We start from the raw sequence: 23,380 nt of genomic DNA on the forward strand, positions 1-23,380 counted from the left end.
AGTAACAACAGATGTGAGAGCTAATATGCAAAAGAACAAAATAAGGTTCTCTAAATGGTTTGCATTTGGTTTGGCTGGGGTTAAACCACAGTTCAAGGAAGAATTGCAGGGTTCTTCAGTGGGAAAAAACATTTGCCATTTGCCTCTTTCAGTTAGTTGTAAGACACTGGGCAAATTAAGTATTTCAAACCAATTTTCTCATCTGCAACACAGGAGTAATGAAAAGTGACTGGCCATAGTGCCTGAAACACAATAGGTGCTCAATAAATCTTGATCACTGTGTGAGAGAAGATACATAGAGGTGAAGTAACTTGTCCAAGTTTACAGATGTAACCATGCTCCCAAGTGCTAGCATATTAAAATCATTTTAGGGCCAGGCATGGTGGCTACCTTCTGTAATCCTAGCACTTTGGAAAACTGAAGCAAGAGGATCACTTGAGCAGCCCAGGACTTCAAGACCAGCCTGGCCAACAAAGTGAGACATCGTCTCCACAAAAATTAAACAAAATTAGCCAGGCGTAGTGATGCACTACTGTAGTCCCACTACTTGGGAGGCTGAGGTGGGAGGATCACTTGAGCCCAGGAGGTCGAGGCTGTAGTGAGCCAAGATCGCACCATTGCATTTCAGCCTGGGTGACAGAGGGAGAACTTGTCTAAAAATAAAATCATTTTGCTTTCAGTTCCTTAGAAATATGTAAACTGTTCATGATCCATGTGGTACAGCTCTGTAACTCAAGAACAGTCACCCTTATTCTGACAGAGATCACTATACTAACACAGAGCTATTTTGTTTTCTCATGAATATATCATCGTTTCTCATTTGAAATGGAGGATTTTAAAGTACTTGGTGCATAAACTTGCCTGGTCTAAGGAAGGCTGAATGATTCCATCCTTGTCACTGGATACTGAGATCCAGAAAGTAGAACAGAGCTCCTTGATCCTATCGGTGTAAACCATACCGAGTGTGGTAAAAGAACCATTTAAAGAAATTAAATATACCTCTGAAACAAAATCCTGAAGCCAATATTCTGGATGCCAAATTAATGGTTTAGGGGATGTGTCGGGGGCTTCTGTTTTACAGTTATCACAAGAATGTTACCCTTTCATTTTGGTTTACATATTCTACTTTTCACAAACAGTTCTCATTTTTAAGCTTAGCTCAGTACCCACTATTCTGAAAATTTGCTTAATTTGGTCTGGTGGATGGAAGAAAATGAATTAGAATTTAAATGTAACAAAAAGCATCTGAATGCAGTGGAATGAGAACTGGAATAAAAGGTAGAAGACATGAGTGCCCTGGTGCACCTTTTCCCCTCTCTGGGCCTTTGTCTTCCTGATTGTAAAGGGAGGTGTATGGGCTACATGGACTTTAAGACCCCTACTGTCTCTGGCACTCTAAGGTTCTACAAGTCCTCCTCAACCTCACAAACAGGCATTTCTAGAATATAAGGCTAGAGTTGGGGAAAGATGTCGCAGGCAGGCACTTCGTCTGAGCTTAGCACATCCAGGGATAGTGTGTGCAAGACGAGGGAAGACAGGGTGGAAAGCTTGCTAATAGAATAAAAGGTTTACTTTGTTAAGGATAATTAGATCCAAGTAAGCCTGCATCGCTAAAGCCTTTGAAGCCCAACCTCTCCACACTGTATTGTTGAAAACTTACTAAGAGTTGGGGATAAAGTAGTAAGACTTCAAATAGTGGTAAACCACATCCCCCTCCCACCTTTTCTTAAGTTTGGTTTTGTTTTCATTGAATGTATTCAATAGGCTAGTGTGTCTACCTGCTTTGCTACTGGCATGTGGAGCACAAGCAGCTACAGAAAAAAGTAATGATTCCTGTTTCACCCATCTATTAGTTTTCTTTTTTGTCATAGAATTTGACTATAAAACATACATCTCAAAAAGTGTTCCATGTAGTTACACAGGAGTCAACATAAACAAATATTGCCTCTTACTATGAACTTTTTCCAGACCAGACAATGTAAACATTGGTCTAATTTGGCTTTAGTTACAAACAATAGAGTGGTAAATCACCAACTATTTGCTTAAAAGTGGACTTCACAAAACTGATCTGTATTTTCATTGATGTTTTGTCATGTTCATAACCCAATCAGCCAACCAAAATACAAGAATCAGATTCTTAAACATGTTTTTTTCATTTTCTGCAATGAGTTCCAAAGGCAGTAGGAAGCTCTGGGAGAGCCTCTGGGCAAAAGATAAAGGTTACAGCTAGTGGAAGTGGTGATGAGAGCCAATTACAACTTACCTGCTTTGTCATTAAAATGTCAGACCTCTCATTTTTCTGCACAGAGGGAAAAAAAAAGGTATAGCTTAGTAGGGGAGAGGGTTAGCCAAAGGGAAGGGATTTCTAATGCTTACAAATTTGCCCTGTAACCTTAGACAAACACATTGCGTTTTGGCTGTGCTTTCCTCACAGTTTAATTCAGGGAGGTGAACAGGACTTGAGAAATCACCTGGCCTAGTCCCCTGCCCTCTAGCAGGCAAAGTATTATATATTCCCATTTTTCTCAAAGTAAATGTGAAGGACCTAGAGAATTTAAATAACTAGAATATGTCTTTTGCCTCCTTAAGTGCAACGGATTTGATTTTGGTTTCACTTATAGCTTGTCATAAGGAAAACATTAATTATTCTCACTTCTCTCACAGATACGTTGTGTATAGGTTAACACATGGTAACTACAAAGCACGTTGAAAATACTAAGGAAAGCTTATAACATTACCCACAAAGATACTAGCACTTTGAATGAATGGGTCCCACGGAAATGTAACAGAAATGTATTTCACTCTTAAGAACTGGCTTGGGGAAAAAAAGTAGAATTACACTCAAAGGACCAACCTCACTTTCTGCAAATGTAAAGGAGTAACAAAAAATTTAGAAAGACCATTACATTTGAGAGTAATCAGAATAAGTGAACTTTTGTGTGTGTAAAAATAAAAATTCCAAAACAAAGGCTTCTCAGGGGGAGAGTAAAATAACAGGTTTTTCTTGTATCATTGTAAAACTTCACTATCCTATGCAACCTCTAATGATTTTTTTTCCTTTTGTCCTTCATGCTTGAACTAATTATCTTCCTGTCTCCAATCTTTCTTCACCTTGCATTCTAAACCAAATTACCCTCACCCAAATCACCATCTTTACTTGCTAAACATATCATCTGCCTCACAAACCCTTGTTATCCTCTATACTGAATTACTCATTCAGGATTTCAAGGCTCTTTATCAATCCACTCCAATTTAAGTCTCTTCGGTGATTCCTCTTTGTTCTGTTTCAGTACTATACTTTCTCCTCATATAACTAAAGCAAATCCCATCCTTGCATCTGATAAGCCATCTTTCTTTACCTATCTTGAAAACCAATACGTATTTGACACGAGGACCACAGGGATGAACCTGGGTATACTTAATAGGTAAAAGTATCTTAGTAGTCGTCTGGTATGTATAGCTGAAGATTACAGCAAAGCTCCTCCCTCCTTTACGTTTCTATCAGAGAAGGGTAGAATGTTCGGGAACAGATTGTAGAGGAGTGTTGCTGGGTAGAGATTGCTTGTGATATGTATGTATTAAAGAGGGCCTGCTTGCAGTATTTTAGGATTTGCCTCACTCCTTCATTCTTTCAATTAAAGTTGTATTCTTATTTACTAAAAGCCTCAATTTACATGCTCTTTCTTGGTGAAGGTGTGTGCGCAGCAGTCACGATCAGAAAGATCCCTAGAGAGCAAAGAGGAAGGATGATTCTCTTTAGGGGCACAATTGTGTCAGGAAGGTTATTCCAAAGAGAGTGGTAGTGCCTATCATAAGGGAATTTTATGGCAGCTCTTGGGGGTTAGCCACTATCCTACTACACCCAACACTAGTGATGTGAACAGTTTAGTTACCTGGCAGATACTGAATTTTGACACAGTATATATTTTGGATTTAAAACTTTTTATTCACCCCATATAATAGTATATATAAAATGTTGCAAAGATGAAAGCATTTCTGAAAGTTGGTCACTCCCTTGGGACTGGCTCAGATTATAGACTTGAAAAAATTAATGGTAGAAAAATGTTTATTCTCTAAGGGCAGATTTGATTTGGAGATAGCCAAGTCATTTGAGACTGAGTCTGGTGAAATAAAGTAGTAACAACCTGAACATAATTTTTAGTAAAATAAACATGTAAAAGGATTGACCTGTTTTATTGTTAGAATAGTCTCTATAGCCTCACAATATGCTACCCTCAAAGGAAACAAGGGCTACTGGGACAGATATGTAACTGCTTTAAAAGTTTTGTTTGGGGAACATAAATATGGATCTGATTTTATGATAATGGAGGGAAAATTAACATAGCTAAGGGAAGGCTACAAAATATTCAGCTTCTTTGGAGGCCAGGTAATAAGGTTTCCATCTACCTGCTATGGCTTCTGAATGGTAAGCAGCTTTTCTATCAAGTACGGGTTGGTAGCCCAGCTTGATTTAAAAATGAGTGTTACAGCTGTTGGGAAACAGGAAATGGGCTGGATTACACAGGCATCCAAAACTAACAAACACATATGGGCTTCCTGGTATGTAAATTTTTTTTGAGGTTAGAGATCTCCCTTTACAGAATTTAGTATATAACAGATTCAATAACCAAACTTCGTGACCTCTCAATATTAAATAACTAAATGTGCAAAAGAACCACCATTATATAGGTCAACAAAAGCTATACATTTTCTATGAGACAGTATGTGCACAGATTTTAGAGCTGTGAAAATACAATAAAGAGCACAACACATTTTGGTCACTTTATTAAATGACATTAAATAGTTTAAGTTTCAACTACTAAACAGCACTTTGAATGGTGAAAACACAGATAGTATATTGTCATACTTGAATGCTTTTCTTTAAAAACACAATTCCAGTCCTTATATATATTACAAAACAGCCTTAAAGGAAGAAGTGACATCTTTTCTACAGTACTTAAGATACTCAATACAGAACTGAAAAGCAGTCTAACAGAAACAAAGGCAAGTCTTCACAGCTGTATGATTTCAGCAGCCAAAGCTGGATGATGGACTGAAACATTACTATACAACTGGGACAAAACATATACAGTATCACAATACTAAGCAAAAACGCTTTACACCCGAAGAAATAAAACAGGTTACAAAATGTGGAGAATTTAGCAGGCAAAACTGTATTACAAGCAACATTTTAAATCATCATTTTTAACCATTGCAACTATTTAAAACATCTAAAACAAATATAAAAATGAGCCTTTTAGTATTTTATTGACATGATTTTTTTGTCTTTAAATATTTGTTAAAGCTTGATGTTATACTCAAAGTACATATTATGTAGCTAAAATGTCAGTGAGAAGAGTGTATGCAAAGTGGTCCAAGTTTTATTTCAAACTCTGATTTCCAATTAATCCTTCTAAGTGTTATTCTTTAAGTTATAGTTCCATCCATGGTGAAAAAGGTTTAGAAGGTTGCCTAAAATTTTCACATCTATGTCTTTGAGTAAATAATTAGACCATGTTGAAAATTCCCAGGTCTAGTAAATCAGGTTTAAAGTATTCTGAACTTGTAGAAATACCAACTGATAACAGTTGGCCAGAGTATACTGCCTTCAAATATTTCTCATAAATCTTGTCCTTTTCATTTTTTCTAAAGTAAATACACACCTGCCCCGCCCAATTAAATAAATCTGATTACATGGCTGGCATGATATCTAAATATACACAAATTATTAGTGATATCTCATCATGGGAAGGTGGGGGAGGGATCCACCAAACCTCACAGATTCTATTATCACAATTCTAGTGCTCCCGGATGTTTTACCACTAGTTATTTCAAGATAAAAATGGCAATCTCTTAATCATCCAAACAACTCAAAGCAGTTTTAGCTAATGTTAAATTCATTCTAATCCAGTGATACCTAGAGCAAAGCCTACACCCAGTTTTTTCTGAATTCTTAAGCTGTTTCACTACCTGTTATATCATCATCTCAAAAATGGTTTTGCCATGTTGAATTGACTCCCATAGTCAAAAACAATGTTTTCTTTAAGAATTCAAGTAACCAAAATTGTACATGAATAAAATTATAGGTCATTTTTACAGAACTGGATTAAGAAAAAAAATGTAATACATTTTCTAGTAAAACTTCTAGTAAAAGGGTATTGGATGAATTAATTTTGATTTAATAATTGCCTTATGATCTAAACTAAAAAAAAAAAAAAAACCAAAACTCTGAAACAATTTTTTAAAAATGTAAGGAAACTGGGGTAAAAGAACATGATGATGAGAGAAAAGAAGCGCATAGAAGCCAGTGACTCTTATCTTTCAGAGGAATATTTCACAATACCGATAGTACTGGGAATTGTTAAAGCACATTCCTCATGTGAACTTAAAGTCAGCAATGGTTCTGCCATTTTGATGTTGTTTATAAAACAGGGTGTGAACCTAACAACCACAACTTCAGTGTTAACCTCCTAAAATGCTAGAACTTGATTTTCTAAGTCCACATCCCACTGCCAGCAACAGGATGAAGCACTAGCACTGGCACCATGCAGTTAAGAGATGTGCTTTATATTCGTGCCAGGAGAGAGAAAATTCATGTGTGGAAGATAATCCACAACCCTGAAATTTTACCAGTAATTATTTCAGCACATATAACTGAAAATAAAAAATGGCAGGAGGACTAAAGAAGAAAAAGGAATTCTCTTCTTAGGCTATACTTAAGGCTGTTTATACAATGCTAAGATAACTGCAAGACTCCTCCAACTTTTAGAGCAGTAGTATTTAAGAATATTGCACACAATTCTGTGTCAAAGATAACTCTCAGTTTCTAACTTTCAGTCACAGAGATGATAAAGCAGGAGCCCAGTTTCAGACTTCAGTCAAAAGAACATTAAAACCATTTCAATCACTTTAATCAAGAAATGGATTAAGTACAAAAGTATTTCATAACTTGAGGAATCAACTCTAAGAACTCAGCTGTGTTTTTTTAATATGTAAAGAATGAATATATAAATCTTTATTCTTTCCTAAATTTATTAATTTTATGACAATTTTATGGTTGCTAAAAGCAGGCATAAAAATTTAGAGAGGAAATCTGTGGAGCTGTTACTATTATGGAAGGACTTGTTTTCACTGAAAACAATTTGAAATATCTTCTGTACTCAATGTGTGTAAGAAGATTCTAGGCAACATCACTGACAAATGTCAGGAAGAAATGGTATGCCCTATTTAAAAAAAAAAAAAGGAAAACTAATATGGAAGATTGGCATTTAAGGGGACCAAACTATTTATACAGTTGAGTTCTGTTAAGTCATTGATTCCTAAAAAAATAAAAGATCTTTCTATGATTTTAACAATCCATTAAGCTTTTAGTGCAAAATCACATTGATTTCCCTTGGGAGGGTCCTGGATTTTTGCTTCTCATTGGAGGTGGTGCACGCTGTAATGGTGGTGGCTGCATACCACCAGCCACTGGCTGATACATTCCTCTCATATCAATCTGCTGGTAGTTAGAAGGATTCATGATCAAATTTGGAGGCTTTGGCATCATGAGGTGACCCAGTGTTGCTTGTTGATAAGTCATCTGTTGCTGTTGCTGCTGATTGTACTGCTGCTGGAGCCTTCTGTTCATAAGTATTCGCTGAACACAGCTGATTAACTATAGAGAGAAAATGGGAGTTGTTACAAGTGCATGACCTGTCTCAAAAGAGGTATCAAGTTTTGACTTAAAATCGATTTGTTAAGGGGGTACCATACCAAAAGGAAAACACATTATTGTTATCACCATTACTAATTTGATGGCATTCACAGGACCATTACTGTAGAAACCAGTTAGTAAGACCATTTAGGGCTAAATTCTCTTAATGTCTTTACTATTGTATTGCAAGCAGCATTTATGTTAGTTGCCGTAGTAACGTGTTCCGCACTGTGATTAGTCTCAAGTATTAGTTACAGCATTTTTTGGTCAAGATTCTTTTGTCATTCTTTTGAGTATTTCACATGACAGACAAACATTTTAGTGACAAACACCAAAGGGAAAGGCACTTGCAGCAGGAATAATTCTGACCTAGAATGTCTCAAATTTCCTAAGATAATTTAAAACCACATAACCCTGCAGTGCTTTCTAAGTAAAATACATGCCACAGAAATGGATTCCCTGGTGTCAAGAGTTGAATTTTCCAAGTATAAGGCAGAAGGCTGGCAAACAATTGTGTTGGGAAACATGATCAACGATCCTGGAATACGGCGCGCTTTTAAAGAATTATATAACTTAATAGAAACCTTTGATAAGTATCATTCATAGCTCACTTTTTATTCTCAAATTAAACACACTGACAAGTATACTACTATTTTGAGGTTATTTAACAATGGCAAATGTGACTGGAGGCAGAGCAAGATGGCTGAATAGAAGCCTCCACTGATTGTCCTCCCTGCAGGAACACCAAATTGAAAAACTATCCACAATAAAAGCAACTTCCTGAGAACCAAAAATCAGGTGAGTAATCATTGTACCGGATTTTAACTTCATATCACTGAAAGAGGCACTAAAGAGGGTAGAAAACCAGTCTTGAACTGTCAATGCCACCCTTCACTCATCCCAAGAGCAGCCAGGTGGCAGGGAGAGAGAATCTCTGTGTTTGGAGGAGAGTACAGTGATTGTGGGACTCTTCATTGGAGCTCAGTGCTGCCCTGTCACAGTGAAAAGAAACACCAGGCAGAACTCAGCTGGTACCCACTGAGGGAGTATTTACACCAGCCACAGCCAGAGGGAAATCACCTATCCCAGCAGGTGGAACCTGACTTCTGACAAGCTTTGCTACCGTGAACTAAAGAGTTCTGCGATTCTAAATAAACCTGAAAGGCAATCTAGGCCACAAAGACTCCCAAGTCCTGTGCTGTGTTGTGCTGGGCTGAGAGCCACTGGACTTGGGGGTCATGTGACCTAGTGAGATACCAGCCAGGGTGGCCAGGAGATTGCTTGTGCCCCCACTTTGCAAATCCCAGGCAGCATAGCTCACAGCTCCAGGACAGACTCTTTCCTTTTGCTTGAGGAGAGGAGAGGGAAGAATAAAGAAGACTTTGTCTTGCAGCTTGAATATCACCTCAGCCACAGTAGGATAGGGCACCAGTCAGAGTCCTGAGGCCCCTGTTCCAGGCCCTAGCTCCTAGATGACATTTCCAGACATACCCTGGCCAGAGGAAACTCGTTCTCTTAAAGGGAATGACCCAATCCCAGCAGGATTCAACACCTGCTCTCTAAAGAGCCCTTGGGCCCTGAATAATCAGGTACTACTTGCAGTGGGCCTTCAGTGAGACTCAGAGACAGGCTACCTTCAGGTGTGACATAGCACATTCCCAGCTGTGGACACCATGGGAAGAGACTTCTGGTTGAGAAAAGAAAAGGAAAGAGTAAAGAGGACTTTGACATATGGTTTAGGTACCAACTCAGCCACAGTGGGGTAGGGTACCAAGCAGACCCTTGGGGACCCTAATTCTAGGCCTTGGCTTTTAGATAGCATTTCTGGACCTTTCCTGGGATGCAGGGGAGCCCACTTCCCAGAAGAGAGAGTCGTAGTCCTGGTAGTATTTACCACAAGCTGATTGACAGGCCCTTGCTTGGGGCCTGAGTGAACATCAGCAGTAGCCAGGTAGTACCTGCTGTGAGCCTGAGGGGGTTGCTAGTGGACACAGGGAGAGACTCCTTTGCTTGTGGAAAGGGAAGGGAAGGGTAGAAAGGACTTTGTCTTGTGGCTTGGGTGCCAGCTCAGCCAAAGTAGAATATAGCTCCAAGCAGATTCCTAAAGTTTCTGACTCTAGGTCCTGGATCTTGGACAGCATCTTGGGACTGGCCTTGGGCTGGGGGACATTTGCAGCCCAGAAGGGAAGGACACAAGCAGGGCACGCTTTGCCACATGCTGAATGTGGAGCCTTAGAACCTTGAGCCAACAAAGGCAGAGGCCAGGCAGTGGTTGCTGTGGAGCTTGGGTGAGACCCACTGCCATGCAGGCTTCAGGTCTAACCCAGTGTGGCCCCTGTGGAGGGAGCCAGAGGGGTGCTTGTGTCACCTCTCCGCCAGCTTTCCAGACAGCTTAGCACAGAGATTGATTCTGTTTGGGAGAAAGTAAGGGAAGAGAACAAGAGTCTCTGCCTGGTAATCCAGACAATTCTTCCAAATCTTATCCAAGACCACCAAGGTGGTATCTCTATGAGTCTGCAAGACTACAAGAGTCACAGCATTACCCAGCTTGGGATGCCCTCTAATGCAGATAGAGATGCAGTGACCAACAACTTAGATCACAATACTCAACTCTCTTTGAATACCTGGAAAGCCTTCCTAAGAAGTATGGGCACAAACAAAGCTAGATTGCAAAGACTATAATAAATACCTAACTTTTCAATAACCAGACATGAATCAATGTCCACAGCATCCAGGAAACACACCACCACCAAATGAACTAAATAAGGCCCCAGGGACCAATTCTGGAGAGACAGATATATGTGAATGTTTAGACAGAGAATTCAAAATAGCTGTCTTGAGGGTATTCAATGAAATTCAAGATAACACAGAGAAGAAACTCAGAGTTCCATCAGATAAATTTCACAAAGATACTGAAATAATTTAAAGTAATCAAGCAGAAATTCTGGAGTCAAAAATGCATTTGACACACTGAAGAATGTATTAAAAGTCTCTTAATAGCAGAACTGATCAAGGAGGAGAAAGAATTAGCGAGCCTGAAGACAGGCTATTTGAAAATGCACCATCAGAGGAGACAAAAGAAAAAAGAACAGAAAACAACGAAGCACATCTATAAGATCTAGAAAATAGCCTCGAATGGACAAATCTAAGAGTTATTGGCCTTAAAGAGGAGGCAGAGAGACAGATGGGGTATAAAGTTTATTCAAATTTTCCAAACCTAGAGAAAGGTATCAATATTCAATATTGTTAAAATGGCCATAGTGCCCAAAGCAATTTATACATTCAATGCTATTCCTATCAAACTATTAATGATGTTCTTCACAAAACTAGACAAAAACTATTTTAAAATTCATATGGAACCAAAGAAAAGCTTGAATATCCAAGGCAATTCTAAGCAAAATGAACAATGCTGGAGGCATTATGCTATACAACTTCAAACTATACTACAGAGCTACAATAACCAAAACAGCATGGTATTGGTACAAAAAGACACACAGATCAATGGAACTGAACAGCAAGCCCAGAAATAAGGCCACACACCTACAAACATCTGATCTTTAACACAGCTGACAAAAGCAATGGGGAAAGTACCCCCTATTCAACAAACGGTGCTGGGGTAATCAGCTAGGCACAGGCAGAAGATTGAAACTGGACTCCCTCCTTACACCATACACAAATATGAATTTGAGATGCATTAAGGACTTAAATGTAAAACCCAAAACTATAAAAACCCTGGAAGACAACCTAGGCAATATATTTCTGGATATAGGAATGGGCAAATATTTCATGATGAAGATGCAAAAAGCAATTACAACAAAAGCAAAATGGAGAAATGAAATCCAACTAAACTAAAGAGCTTCTGCACAGTAAAAGAAACTTATCAACAGAGTAAACAGACAACCTACAGAATTGCAGAAAAGTTTTGCAAACTATCCATCTAACAAGGAATATCCATTATCTATAAGGAACTTAAAGAAATTTACAAGAAAATAACAACCCCATTAAAAAGTGGGCAAGGGACATGAACAGACAATTTGCAAAATAAGACATACATGTGGTCAACAAGCATATGAAAAAAAGCTCAACATCACTGATCATTAGAGAACTGCAAATCAAAACCACAATGAGATAACTTACACCAGCAGTCAGAATGGCTATTATTAAAAAGTCAAAAGATGCTGGTGAGGTTATAGAGAAAAAGAAATGCTTAAACACTGTTGGTGGGAGTGTAAATTAGTTCGTCCATTGTGGAAAGCAGTGTGGCAGTTCCTCAAAGAGTAAAAACAGAACTACCATTCAACCCTGTGATCGTATTATTGGGTATAAACTCAAAGGAACATGAATCGTTCTATTATAATGATACATGTATGTGTTCACTGCAGCATTATTCAGAAAAGCAGAAACATGGAATAAAACTAATAATAAAGCTAATAATAAAGCTACCACTGCGTGTCAGTGGTACACCAGATAAAGAAAATGTGCAAATAAAAATAAAATAAATTCCAGAGAGGAGAAAAAAAAGAGAATCCATGTGTGTAAAGGTGTATGTATTCTCTAAATGTGCCTTTCTTCCTGATACCTACAGTGACTGACGCTCTAGATACGTGTGCCCTCTGCCCACTCATACTCAAGTCCCCTTGTAAGGCATTTATTATGGAATGCCCCATTATCAAGTTCCATAGCCAAAATTGAAACGTTGCATCCTGTGATTTCTAAACCTCAGCTAGCAGAGCCATAGTCTGCTACTGATGCCTCTGCATTTGGTTTATTGAATGCAGCTCATCACAAACAGGCTGACAAATTCAACATGTTATAGACAACTAGAGCTTTTCTTATTCCAACAGCAGCCCACTCAGCTATTAGTAATCTCAGAGATCAAAAATCAACTTTCTCATCTAGGCTTAAGACCCAGACCTCAGCGTATATCTTAAAGAGACTGCTGTCAATCTCTTTTAAAAATTTTATATCCTCTATAAACCTGATTATAAATAATGATGCTTGGAAAAAAAAAAACAGAAAATGTAGTACATATACACCATGGAATACTATGCCACCATAAAAAAAGAATAAGATCATGTCCTTTGAAGAAACATGGATGGAGCTGGAGGCCATTATCCTTAGCAAACTAAGGATAGTTTCCTACCCAAATACCACGTTTTCACCAATAAGCGGGAAACCAAATACCATGTTTTCACCAATAAGCGGGAGCTAAACATGAACACATAGAGGGCAACAACAGACACTGAGAGTGGCCAGAGGGTACAGTGTGGGAGGAGGGAGATAATCAGGAAAAAATAAGTTATGGGTGCTAGGCTTAATACCTGGGTGATTAAATAATCTGTACAACAAACCTGTGGCACAGGTTTACATATATAACAAATCCACATATGTATCCATGAACTTAAAATGAAAGTTTAAAAAAAGAATAACATTGAATATAAATGGACTAAACTCTCCAATCAAAAGACATATAGTGTCTGAATGGATTTTTAAAAAAAGACCTAACCATCTGTTTCCTATAAGAATACATTTTACCTATATAAAGACACATATAAACTAAAAATAAAGGGATGAAAAAAGACATTTCATGAAAATGGAAACAAAAAAAAAAGAGCAGGACTAGCTATATTTATATCAGACAAAATAGACTTCAAGAGACAAAGATGGTCATTATATAATATGAAGGGGTCAATTCAGTAACAAGATACAACAACTGTAAATATATGTGCATCCAACACTGGAGCACCAGATATAGAAAGTAAATATTATTCTATTTAAATAGACAGACTCCAAAATAATAATAGCTGGAGACTTCAACACCTCAACTTTACATATTGGACAGATCATTGAGACAGAAAACCAACAACAACAACAAAACCCAGTGGACTTACTCTGCACCAGAGACCAAATAGATATTTACAGAACATTTCATCCAATGGTCACAGAATATACATTCTTTTCCTCACACATACATCATTCTCAAGGAAAGACCATATGTTAGGCCACAAAACAAGTCTTAAAACAATCAAAGTGAAATCATATCAAGTTTCTTCTCTGACCACAAGGGAATAAAACTAGAAATCAATAACAAGAGGAATTTTTGAAACTATATAAAAACATGAAAATTGAACAATATGCTCCTGAATGACCAGTGGGTCAATGAAGACATTAAGAAGAAAATTGAAAAATTTCTTAAAAACAAATGGGGCTGGGCGCGGTGTCTCAAGCCTGTAATCCCAGCACTTTGGGAGGCCGAGGCGGGTGGATCACGAGGTCAAGAGATCGAGACCATCCTGGTCAACATGGTGAAACCCCGTCTCTACTAAAAANGGAGGTTGCGGTGAGCCGAGATCGCGCCATTGCACTCCAGCCTGGGTAACAAGAGCAAAACTCCATCTCAAAACAAACAAACAAACAAAAAAACAAATGATAAAGGAAACACAACATACAAAACCTATGGGATACACCAAAAGCATACTAAGAGAAAGGTTACAGCTCTAAATGTGTATATCAGAAAAGAATAAAAACTTCAATTAAACACTTACCAATGCATCTTAAAGAACTAGAAAAACATAAGAAAACAAAACCCCAAATTAGTAAAATAAATAAAATCAGTGCAGAAATAAATAAAAAGTTGGTTTTTTGAGAAGATAAAATTGACAATCCTTTGGTCAGACTAAGAAAAACAAGAGAAGATTCAAATAAAATCAAATATTAAAAAGTAGACATTAAAACTGATACCATAGAAATGATACTAAAAAATTAGAAAACCTAGAAGAAATGGATAAATTATCCTAGACACATACAATCCACCAAGACTGAAACATGAAGAAATCCAAAATCTGAACGGACCAGTTACTAAGTAATGAGATCAAAGCTGTAATACAAAGTCTTCCAGCAAAGAAAAGCCTGGAAACCAATGTCTTCACTGCTGAATTTTACCAAACGTTTAAAGAAGAATATTAATTTTCCCCAAACAATTGTGAAAAGTAGAGAAGGGAATACTTCAAACACATTCTACAAGGCCAGTTAACACTCTGATACCAAAACCAGACAGACATATCAAAAAACAAAAACTACAAGGCAATATCCGAGATGAACATTCATGCAAAAATCCTCAACAAAATACTAGCAAACAGAATTCAACTACACATTAAAAAGCTGTTGCTGAACATGACCAAGTAGGGTTTATCCAAGGGCTGCAAGGATGATTTAACATATGCAAATCAATCAATGTGATACATCATATCAACAGAATGAAGGACAAAAACCGTGTGATCATTTCAATTGATGCTGAAAAAACATTTGATAATATTCAACATCCCTTCATGATAAAAAAAAAAAAAACCCTCAAAAAACCAGCTATAGCAGGAACATGCTTCAACACAATAAAAGCCATATACTGACAGACTCACAGCCAATATCATACTCAATGGGGAAAAACTGAAAGACTTTCTTCTAAAAATTGGAACACAACAAGGATGTCAGCTTTCACCACTGTTACTCAACATAGTTCTGAAAGTCATAGCTAGAGCCATCAGACAAGAGAAAGAAATAAAGGGCATCCCAGTTGGAAAAGAAGAAGTCAAATTATCTTGTTTGCAAATGATATGATGTGGCATTTGGAAAAACCTAAAGACTCCAGCAAAAACATTTAAGAACTGATAAACAAATTTAGTAAAGTGGCAGCATACACAACCAGCAGTGTTTCTATATGCCTGCAGCGAATAATCTGAAAAAGAAATCGAGAAAGTAATTGCATTTACAGTAGCCACAGTCAAAATTAAATACTTAGGAATAAACTTAACAAAAGAAATGAAAGATTTCCACAATGAAAACTATACAATGTTGATGAAAGAAATGGAAGAGGGTACAAAAAATGGAAAGATATTCTATGTTCATGGAATGGATGAATTAATACTGTTAAAATGCCCATACTATCCAAAGCCATCTATAGATACAATGCAATCCCTACCAAAATACCAATGACATTCTTCACAGAAATAAAAAAAGTCCTGAAATTTTCATGGAACCACAAAAGACTCAGAATAGGCAAAGTTGTAATTGGCAGAAGACAAAACTGGAGGAATCACATTGCCTGACTTCAAATTATACTACAGTAAACAAAACAGCATAGTACTGGCATAAAAACAGACACATAGACAAAGAGAACAGAAGAGAGAACCCAGAAACAAATCCACACACTAGTGAACTCATTGTTGGCACAGGTGCCATGAACATGCATTGGAGAAAGGACAGTCTCATTAATAAATGGTGCTGTGAAAGCTGGATACCCATGAAACAATGAAAGCAGAACAATGAAAGTAGATCCCTATCTCTTGCCATACACAACATTCAAATCAAAATGGATTAAAGACTTAAATCTGAGACCTCGAACTATGAATCTACTACAGAAAAACATTGGGCAAACTCCAGGACATTGAACTGGCAAAGATTTCTTGAGTAATACCCCACAAGCACAGGCAACCAAAGCAAAAATGGACAAATGGGATACCATTAAGTTAAAAAGCTTCTGCACAGCAAAGGAAACAATCAACGATGTGAAGAGACAACCCACAGAATGCCAGAAATATATTTGCAAGCTATCCAACTGACAAGGGACTATTAACCAGAATATATAAGGAGCTCAAACAACTTCATAGGAAAAAAAAAAAATCTAATAATCAGATTTTAAAATGGGCAAAAGATCTGAACAGACATTTCTCAAAAGAAGACATACGAATAGCAAACAGACATTGGAAAAGGTACTCAACATCATCAATCATTAGATAATGCAAATCAACACTAAAATGAGAAACTGGGCATGGTAGCTCATGCCTGTAATCCCAGCACTTTGGGAGGCCGAGGCGGGAGGACTGCTTAAGCCCAAGAGTTTGGGACCAGCCTGGGAAATATAGTGAGACCCCATCTCTACAAAACCAACCAAACAAAAAAAGACAATGCGATATTATCTTACCCCAGTTAAAATGGTGTTTATCCAAAAGACAGGCAATAATTAATGTTAGTAAGGATGTGGAGAAAAGGAAACTCACGCACACGGTTGTTAGCAACGTATATTACTACAAGCACTATGGAGAACAGTTTGGAGGTTCCTCAGAAAACTAAAAATAGAGGTATCATATGATTTACAAATCCCACTGCTAGGTCTATATTCAAATGAAAGGAAATCAATATATTGAAGAGGTATCTACACTCTCATGTTTATTGTAGCCACTGTTCACAATAGCTAAGATTTGGAAGCAACCTAAGTGTCCACCAACAGATGAATGAATAAAGAATATGTAGTACACATACACAACGAAGTACTATTCAGCCATAAAAAAGAACAAGATACTGCCATTTGCAATAACATGCATGGAACTGAAGATCATTACGTTAAGTGAAATAAGCCAGGCATAGAAAGACAAAGTTCACATGTTCTCTCTTATTTCTGGAAGCTAACAATTATAACGATTGAACTTATGGGGACAGAGTAGAATGGTAGTTACCAGAAGCTGAGAAGGGTAGCAGGGAATGAAGGAATGGGGGATGGTAAATAGGTATGAAAGTATAGTTAGAATGAATAAGATCTAGTATTTGAAAGCACAACAGGGTGACTATAGTCGAAAATAATTTATTGCACATTTAAAAATAACTAGAAGCATATAATTGGATTGTCTGTAACACAAAGAAAGAATAAGTGCTTGATATGATAATCTTTAACCCTGATGTGATTATTATACACTGTATGCCTATATCAATATGCCTTATGTACCCCATAAGTATATATACCTATTATATACCCACAAAAATTAAAAGTTAAATAAAATAAAAATGGCAAATGTGATAAAACTCTGGCAAAAATTCCTACAGAGATGTCTAGAATATATGAGAAATAAAATTATATGGACTAGATCCTATGTAAACTTCCAGGATTCCTTTGGGTAGCTGTTCTTTTTTTGTAACAAAATATATTACATTTACTTGACATTCCTGGGTTTTTTACATTTCTTCCAGAATTACCAATGACCATCCATCCATCCATAGTAGGAATAATTACTGATATAGATGTCATACAAACCTATTATTACAAATTCAAGAAAATTAAACATAACCTAGAAATAGTCAGAATTCTTACCATCTGTTGTTTTGTCAATACATCGTTGTAGATTGCTTCTCTTCGTTTAACATCAAGCTCCTGGCTGGCTTGTCTACTTAATGCTAACGCCTGTACTTGGGCCTCTGAGAGATTCATGTTTTCCTTCCACTAAAAGAAAAATTTTCTATTTATTCCTTAGTACTGCACAATTGAGGAAAAATAATTAAGGTATTTAAAGATATTTGGGATTTTCCAAGGTTTTCCCCCATTTTCCTTTATTCTTTTCTAAAGAAAAACATAATTCAAAAACACGGTACACTAAGTTGTTCACTGATGTGCTTGGGCCGGCTATCTCTGGAATGAAACAATAATTTAGATTTAATTTGTGTAACTGGTAATTAAAATGTTTATGTAAACAATACATACATTTCCATGTTTGATTTTTGATTTCTCAATTCTTATATTTCACCCATTTCTCATTTGTGCCAACACCTATGCAAAATTGCTGGGTTACAGCTTGGCACTATTATCCATCCATTCTACTAATATTTTACTATTGCAAATCAAGTTATAAGAAGTAAAGGAAACAATTAAAAATTAAAACAAATGGCAGTTGGGGGTGGAGGGCACAAACTGGAGGTTGGAATAAGACAATTGCCAATTAGCTTACGACAGCTGAAATTATATCTTCAAGAGGTTGAATCCTCACTGCTGTCACATTGTTTGTTGCTTCCACAACTTTTTCTCTTCCTTGATTAATGAGGTCCTAGGAGAATGCAAAAAATAAGTTATATAAGGCAGAAAGACAGCACAGTGTTAAAGTATAGGAATCCTTCCATTTGCCAATTTATAGCAGTTGTTTTTAAACCTCTTTAAATAATTGAAGAAAATAGCAAAATTCAGTGTCAATAAAGTGAAGTAAAACGTATCAATGTCCAAAGGGTCTTGTTAAGAAGATAAAAGTTTGAGTCTTATCACACCAATAATTTCATAATTTAGATGAATCCATAAGCACATTTTATAATGTGTTTCAGATTTAACTAAGTCATTATTGGTATAATAAAAACCCAATCTTTCCTATTTAATTTACAGGTGATTCTAGCTTTAAATAATTTATTTCATAATATTGGGCATTATATATTTAAGTGTACATCTATAATGCACTAAAATAGAAATTAATGAGTATATTTTATCTTACTTTTAAGCAGTAAGATAGGAATTTGTTTATTATAAATATTTTATAACTGAAGAAGGTGCTATTTCCCCAAGCTGGTCAGCAGCCCTATTGTTTCTTAATTAAAATAATTCAAAGTACATTAATTCACCAACTGATTCCTTTGTGCTCTGAACAAACCACATTTTACAACATTATGTTAGTTCAAAACAGTCAACAAATAAAAGAAAAATTTCTTGGTCTATTCAGAGGTAATCTTTTGGAGAATGTGATATTCCTGCATGGTGAACCCTCAACAACAAGGCACTTGAAATTGCCTTTAATTCATGTTAAATTACTTTTGTACTTCACAACTTACCTCCAGCTGTTGATTACTCATTGCTGACAGGGCACCCAAATTGAAAGGAATATAAGGAGTTTGAGAGTTGAAAGTGACAGGGGGTAAATTGGTCCCAGTTGGTATGTTGAAACGCATGGTCAGTCCCTAAAAACAAAAAAAATATGTACTTTTCACATTGTGATTTAAAACTTGAAATTCTACATCACCTACTGGTTTAGAAAAGAATCCACATTCTCAAATCCAGGAAATTATTAACACTCTTCCACACACAAACAAAACACCCTTTTCACCGAAAAGCAAGATCTTATTACACGGAAAGCTTTAACCCATAAAGGTGTACTTTTTTTCTGATAATTCCCACAGAATAAGGGCAACTCAGAGAATTCTGATGAGACTCTGAACATCACATTAATGTTAGAAGAAGTTTGGTACAGTAAGTTAGGAGTTTGAAAAGGATTCAGGTATTAAGATAAGGTTTCCCATGCTCAGGCACATTTTTGCTCAAGTGGGTTGATGTTTAAAACATAGAATCATCTTAAATAAAGCTGCTGCTGGAGCAAATGGCATTAACGTCTAATAATGAAATATTTTTGTGTTCTGATATTCAGCCAAAATTTAGATTTCATGGTATACATGCTAAAGTTACATTTATTTCCACCTCCAAACTCTAAGCTCCTTTATGTTTTTTACTACAGAGAGGGTACTGATGCTAAATATATGGCTTCCCACTCATCACTCAATTCAATAAATACTAAGCAGAAATAGGGTTACCACTCTTTTAAGTGTAAACTATTTTCTTCTGTCTTCTCCTCCTACTCTACCACCAAAGGTAGTTGAAATCAACCCATAAAGAGATTCTTGTAATTGGGAACTGTGTTCCTAAAACCCACTATATTATTATTACCTGTTTCAAATGTGACCCTTTTTTTCTTCATTGCTTTCAAATTACTAACATGACAAAAACGAAAACGCATTTTGCATCAACTACCTTCTTCTCTGCTTCATACTCAGCCCAAGCTGCTTTTCTTTCTTCTTCAGTCAACTCTTCTTCTTCTTTGTGGTCCAAAAGAGAATCATGTTCATGATATCCTACAATGTGTTCTTTATGTATCTGAAGGAGTTCTGCAAGTATGGTATCCTGTTTAGAGGGGTTGAAATAACAGACAATTATTTTCTCCCTCTGAATAGTATAGTATCTCCAGAGTTCTATGGTCCACTGTACTAGAAACCAGAACCTGATTGCTATGTATATTTCTGAAAAATATGACAATTACTAAGAAAACAGCAACAAAACATGTAACACCAGCCTCTTATATAAGACATTCACGTTTATACAGTATGTTTTAGGCCTTCAATTTTTTTAAAATGACCACTTTTCAAGGTATTTCTACCAACTTAACATTTTTTTCACACGCATTTTGTTTTGTGCTTAATTCTGAGTTGATAAATGCTAAAATAAGTATGCTTAAAGTAGTGATTATATTGGATGCCTATGCTAGAAATCATGGCTACTCCTATTTATACATAATAAACAACTTTATTTTCACAATCACTTTAGCTACCAACAAATATACTAATAAAAAAACGAATCTAAATTAATCTAAACAGTTACAGGACAGTTTAGCTGGAACATATCAGGCTTATATTCCAACTGCAGAAAGGTCAAATGTAAATTACACTGTAAAGACTCATGGGTCAAATTTAAATTGATATACATTTTTCAATTTATCACAGTATATATATTTTTAAGAAATCATGGTAGCTTAAGCCAATCTTTTAAGATTAAAAAATTAAAAGCTGAAAAAATTGGAATCATTTATACACTCGGTAAGAACGCTAAACTCCTGCTCTGTGAAATTATAACTGTGAGAATGAGACACAAAGAGAGATGGGGTGGGGGTTTAAAGTGAATCACAGATATTTTACTTTTAATAAATTTAATATATTCATAAGTTGTTCATTAAGAAATAACATATGAAAACCTCGATCTATAAAAGGCAAATTAATTCACTTTACAGAAGGATTTTCCATAGCTTTTAACAAGTTCTCCTAGATCACACTTTCTAAATTGAGTGTGAATTTAGTGAAAGGACATAATTACTGATCAAATGAAGGTAGCGGAGGTATATATATAGCACACTGAATTCAAATTTAATCTGCATGTAGTGATGCTTAATGCATCGATAATTTTTACATAGACAAAGCCCACATTTGAAAATAATTATGCCTTTACTTATTCAACCATGCCTTGAGTATAGGGTCCAAAAAGTGGTAAGAACTCAAATGTGTATTAAATAACTCAAGATGAAAAATTGAAATCACGAGGCCCTAAGTTTTTTTTCTATATAATAGCAAATGCTGACACGAATTCCAAATATTCTGATATTTAATATCTTGTAAACAGCTTTCTATCTTGCTACTCCAATAAACATTCAAAACAATTATTTCCTTTCGTAACAGAACTGACCCTTTTTCTTTGAGGGGGATGGAGTCTTGCTCTGTTGCCCAGGCTGGAGTGCAGTGGCACGATCTCGGCTCACTGCAACCTCCGTCTCCTGGGTTCAAGCCATTCTCCTGCCTCAGCCTCCTGAGTAGCTGGGACTACAGGCACATGCCACCATGCCTGGCTAATTTTTTGTATTTTTAGTAAAGACAGGGTTTCACCATGTTAGCCAAGATGGTATCGATCTCCTGACCTTGTGATCTGCCGGCCTTGGCTTCCCAAAGTGCTGGGATTACAGGTATGAGCCAACACACCCGGCCCAGAATTTTCTTAACAGATATAACCATAATTGAAACGTCATAATTCTTCTTCCTTTTTTTTTCTTTTCAGATAGGGTCCTGCTCTGTCACCCAAGCTGCAGTGCAGTGGTATGGTCATAGGTCACTGCTGCCTTGAACTCCTCGGCTCAAGTGATACTCCTGCCTGAGCCTCCTGAGTAGCTAGGACTACAGGTGTATACCACTGTACATGGCAGATTTTAAAAATTTTGTAGACATAGGATCTCACTATGTTTCCCAGGCTGGTTTCAAATTCTTGGCCTCAAGTGATCCTCCTACCTCGATCTCCCAAAATACTGAGATTACAGGTAAAATGCATTTTGAAATGTCTGTGTGTGCTATTTCCTTTGTTGAAAACAGAAAACAATAAAAGACCATACAAATGAGAGGACTCAATAAAATCTACTGGTAGAATACATAGATGCTAATGGGTTTAGTTCCTTTGAAATGTTAACTAAATTCTTCTCTTTCACACCAAAGTAGAAACTTGCTATCAAAACTGACTTCTCCAGCCTATGCCACATACAACAGGTTTATCATCACTAGATCAATATCCAAAGTCCACTGTTACTGAACAGGCAGGCAAGAAGACAGGCCAATTTGCATTAATTTATTCAACTAAAAGATAAGGCTTCCTTAAATGTGTAACTCCTATGCCCATCCCCCCAACACACATATGCCAAACATGGCTCAAGAGAGAGATAAAATAATAAAACTAGATAACATTGACTAACATTTTTAGCACATTTACCAAATACAATGAGAAAAATCAGCTGTTCTACAACACACCAAATAAATTACAAGATGAAAATGTTCTGTAGATAATCCCTAACTTTACTTCTGTCTAGCAATAAATGATCTTAATGATAGTCAGATCAGTTCATTTCTCTAAGAAAGCAACCTGATTAAGAGAAAGACGAAGAAAATTGTACACTAGGAACTAATTCATTTCTATCTGTACAACTAATTCTCTCAGTAACATTGGATAATAACTTAGTCTATGACTGTAAATTAAATATGGATAATATACTCTCTGCTCACATGTTTAACAGGATGATATATGAGAATAGCAGGAATAAAAAAAGGATGAAAATAAGCAATTCTTTGGAAATAAACACTGTCAAGTGTGGTATTTATTTCTCGATTATAAACACCACAATTTATAACATTAATGAAGTGCTAAGGGCAACCAGAGAGAAAGGTTGGGTTACTCACAAAGGGAAGCCCATCAGACTAACAGCAGATACCTCTGTAGAAACCCTACAAGCCAGAAGAGAGTGGGGGCCAATA

General features: G+C 36.5%; 1 protein-coding gene across 1 annotated transcript; it reads right to left on the reverse strand.

Annotated features, from left to right (window-relative positions):
• Positions 1–4,756: 4,756 nt before the first annotated feature.
• On the reverse strand, positions 4,757–20,504 carry LOC108298113 (ATRX chromatin remodeler). Its single transcript, XM_017520846.2, has 5 exons — positions 20,298–20,504; positions 19,328–19,453; positions 18,466–18,561; positions 17,835–17,963; positions 4,757–7,657 (listed from the first exon to the last, which is right to left on the reverse strand). Exons 2-5 carry the CDS (start codon positions 19,442–19,444, stop codon positions 7,379–7,381), a joined length of 621 nt encoding a protein of 206 aa, XP_017376335.1. The 5' UTR covers positions 19,445–19,453; positions 20,298–20,504; the 3' UTR covers positions 4,757–7,378.
• Positions 20,505–23,380: the final 2,876 nt, after the last annotated feature.

This window comes from Cebus imitator, unplaced genomic scaffold (assembly GCF_001604975.1).
Source record: "Cebus imitator isolate Cc_AM_T3 unplaced genomic scaffold, Cebus_imitator-1.0 Scaffold887, whole genome shotgun sequence".
Lineage (NCBI taxonomy): Eukaryota > Metazoa > Chordata > Mammalia > Primates > Cebidae > Cebus > Cebus imitator.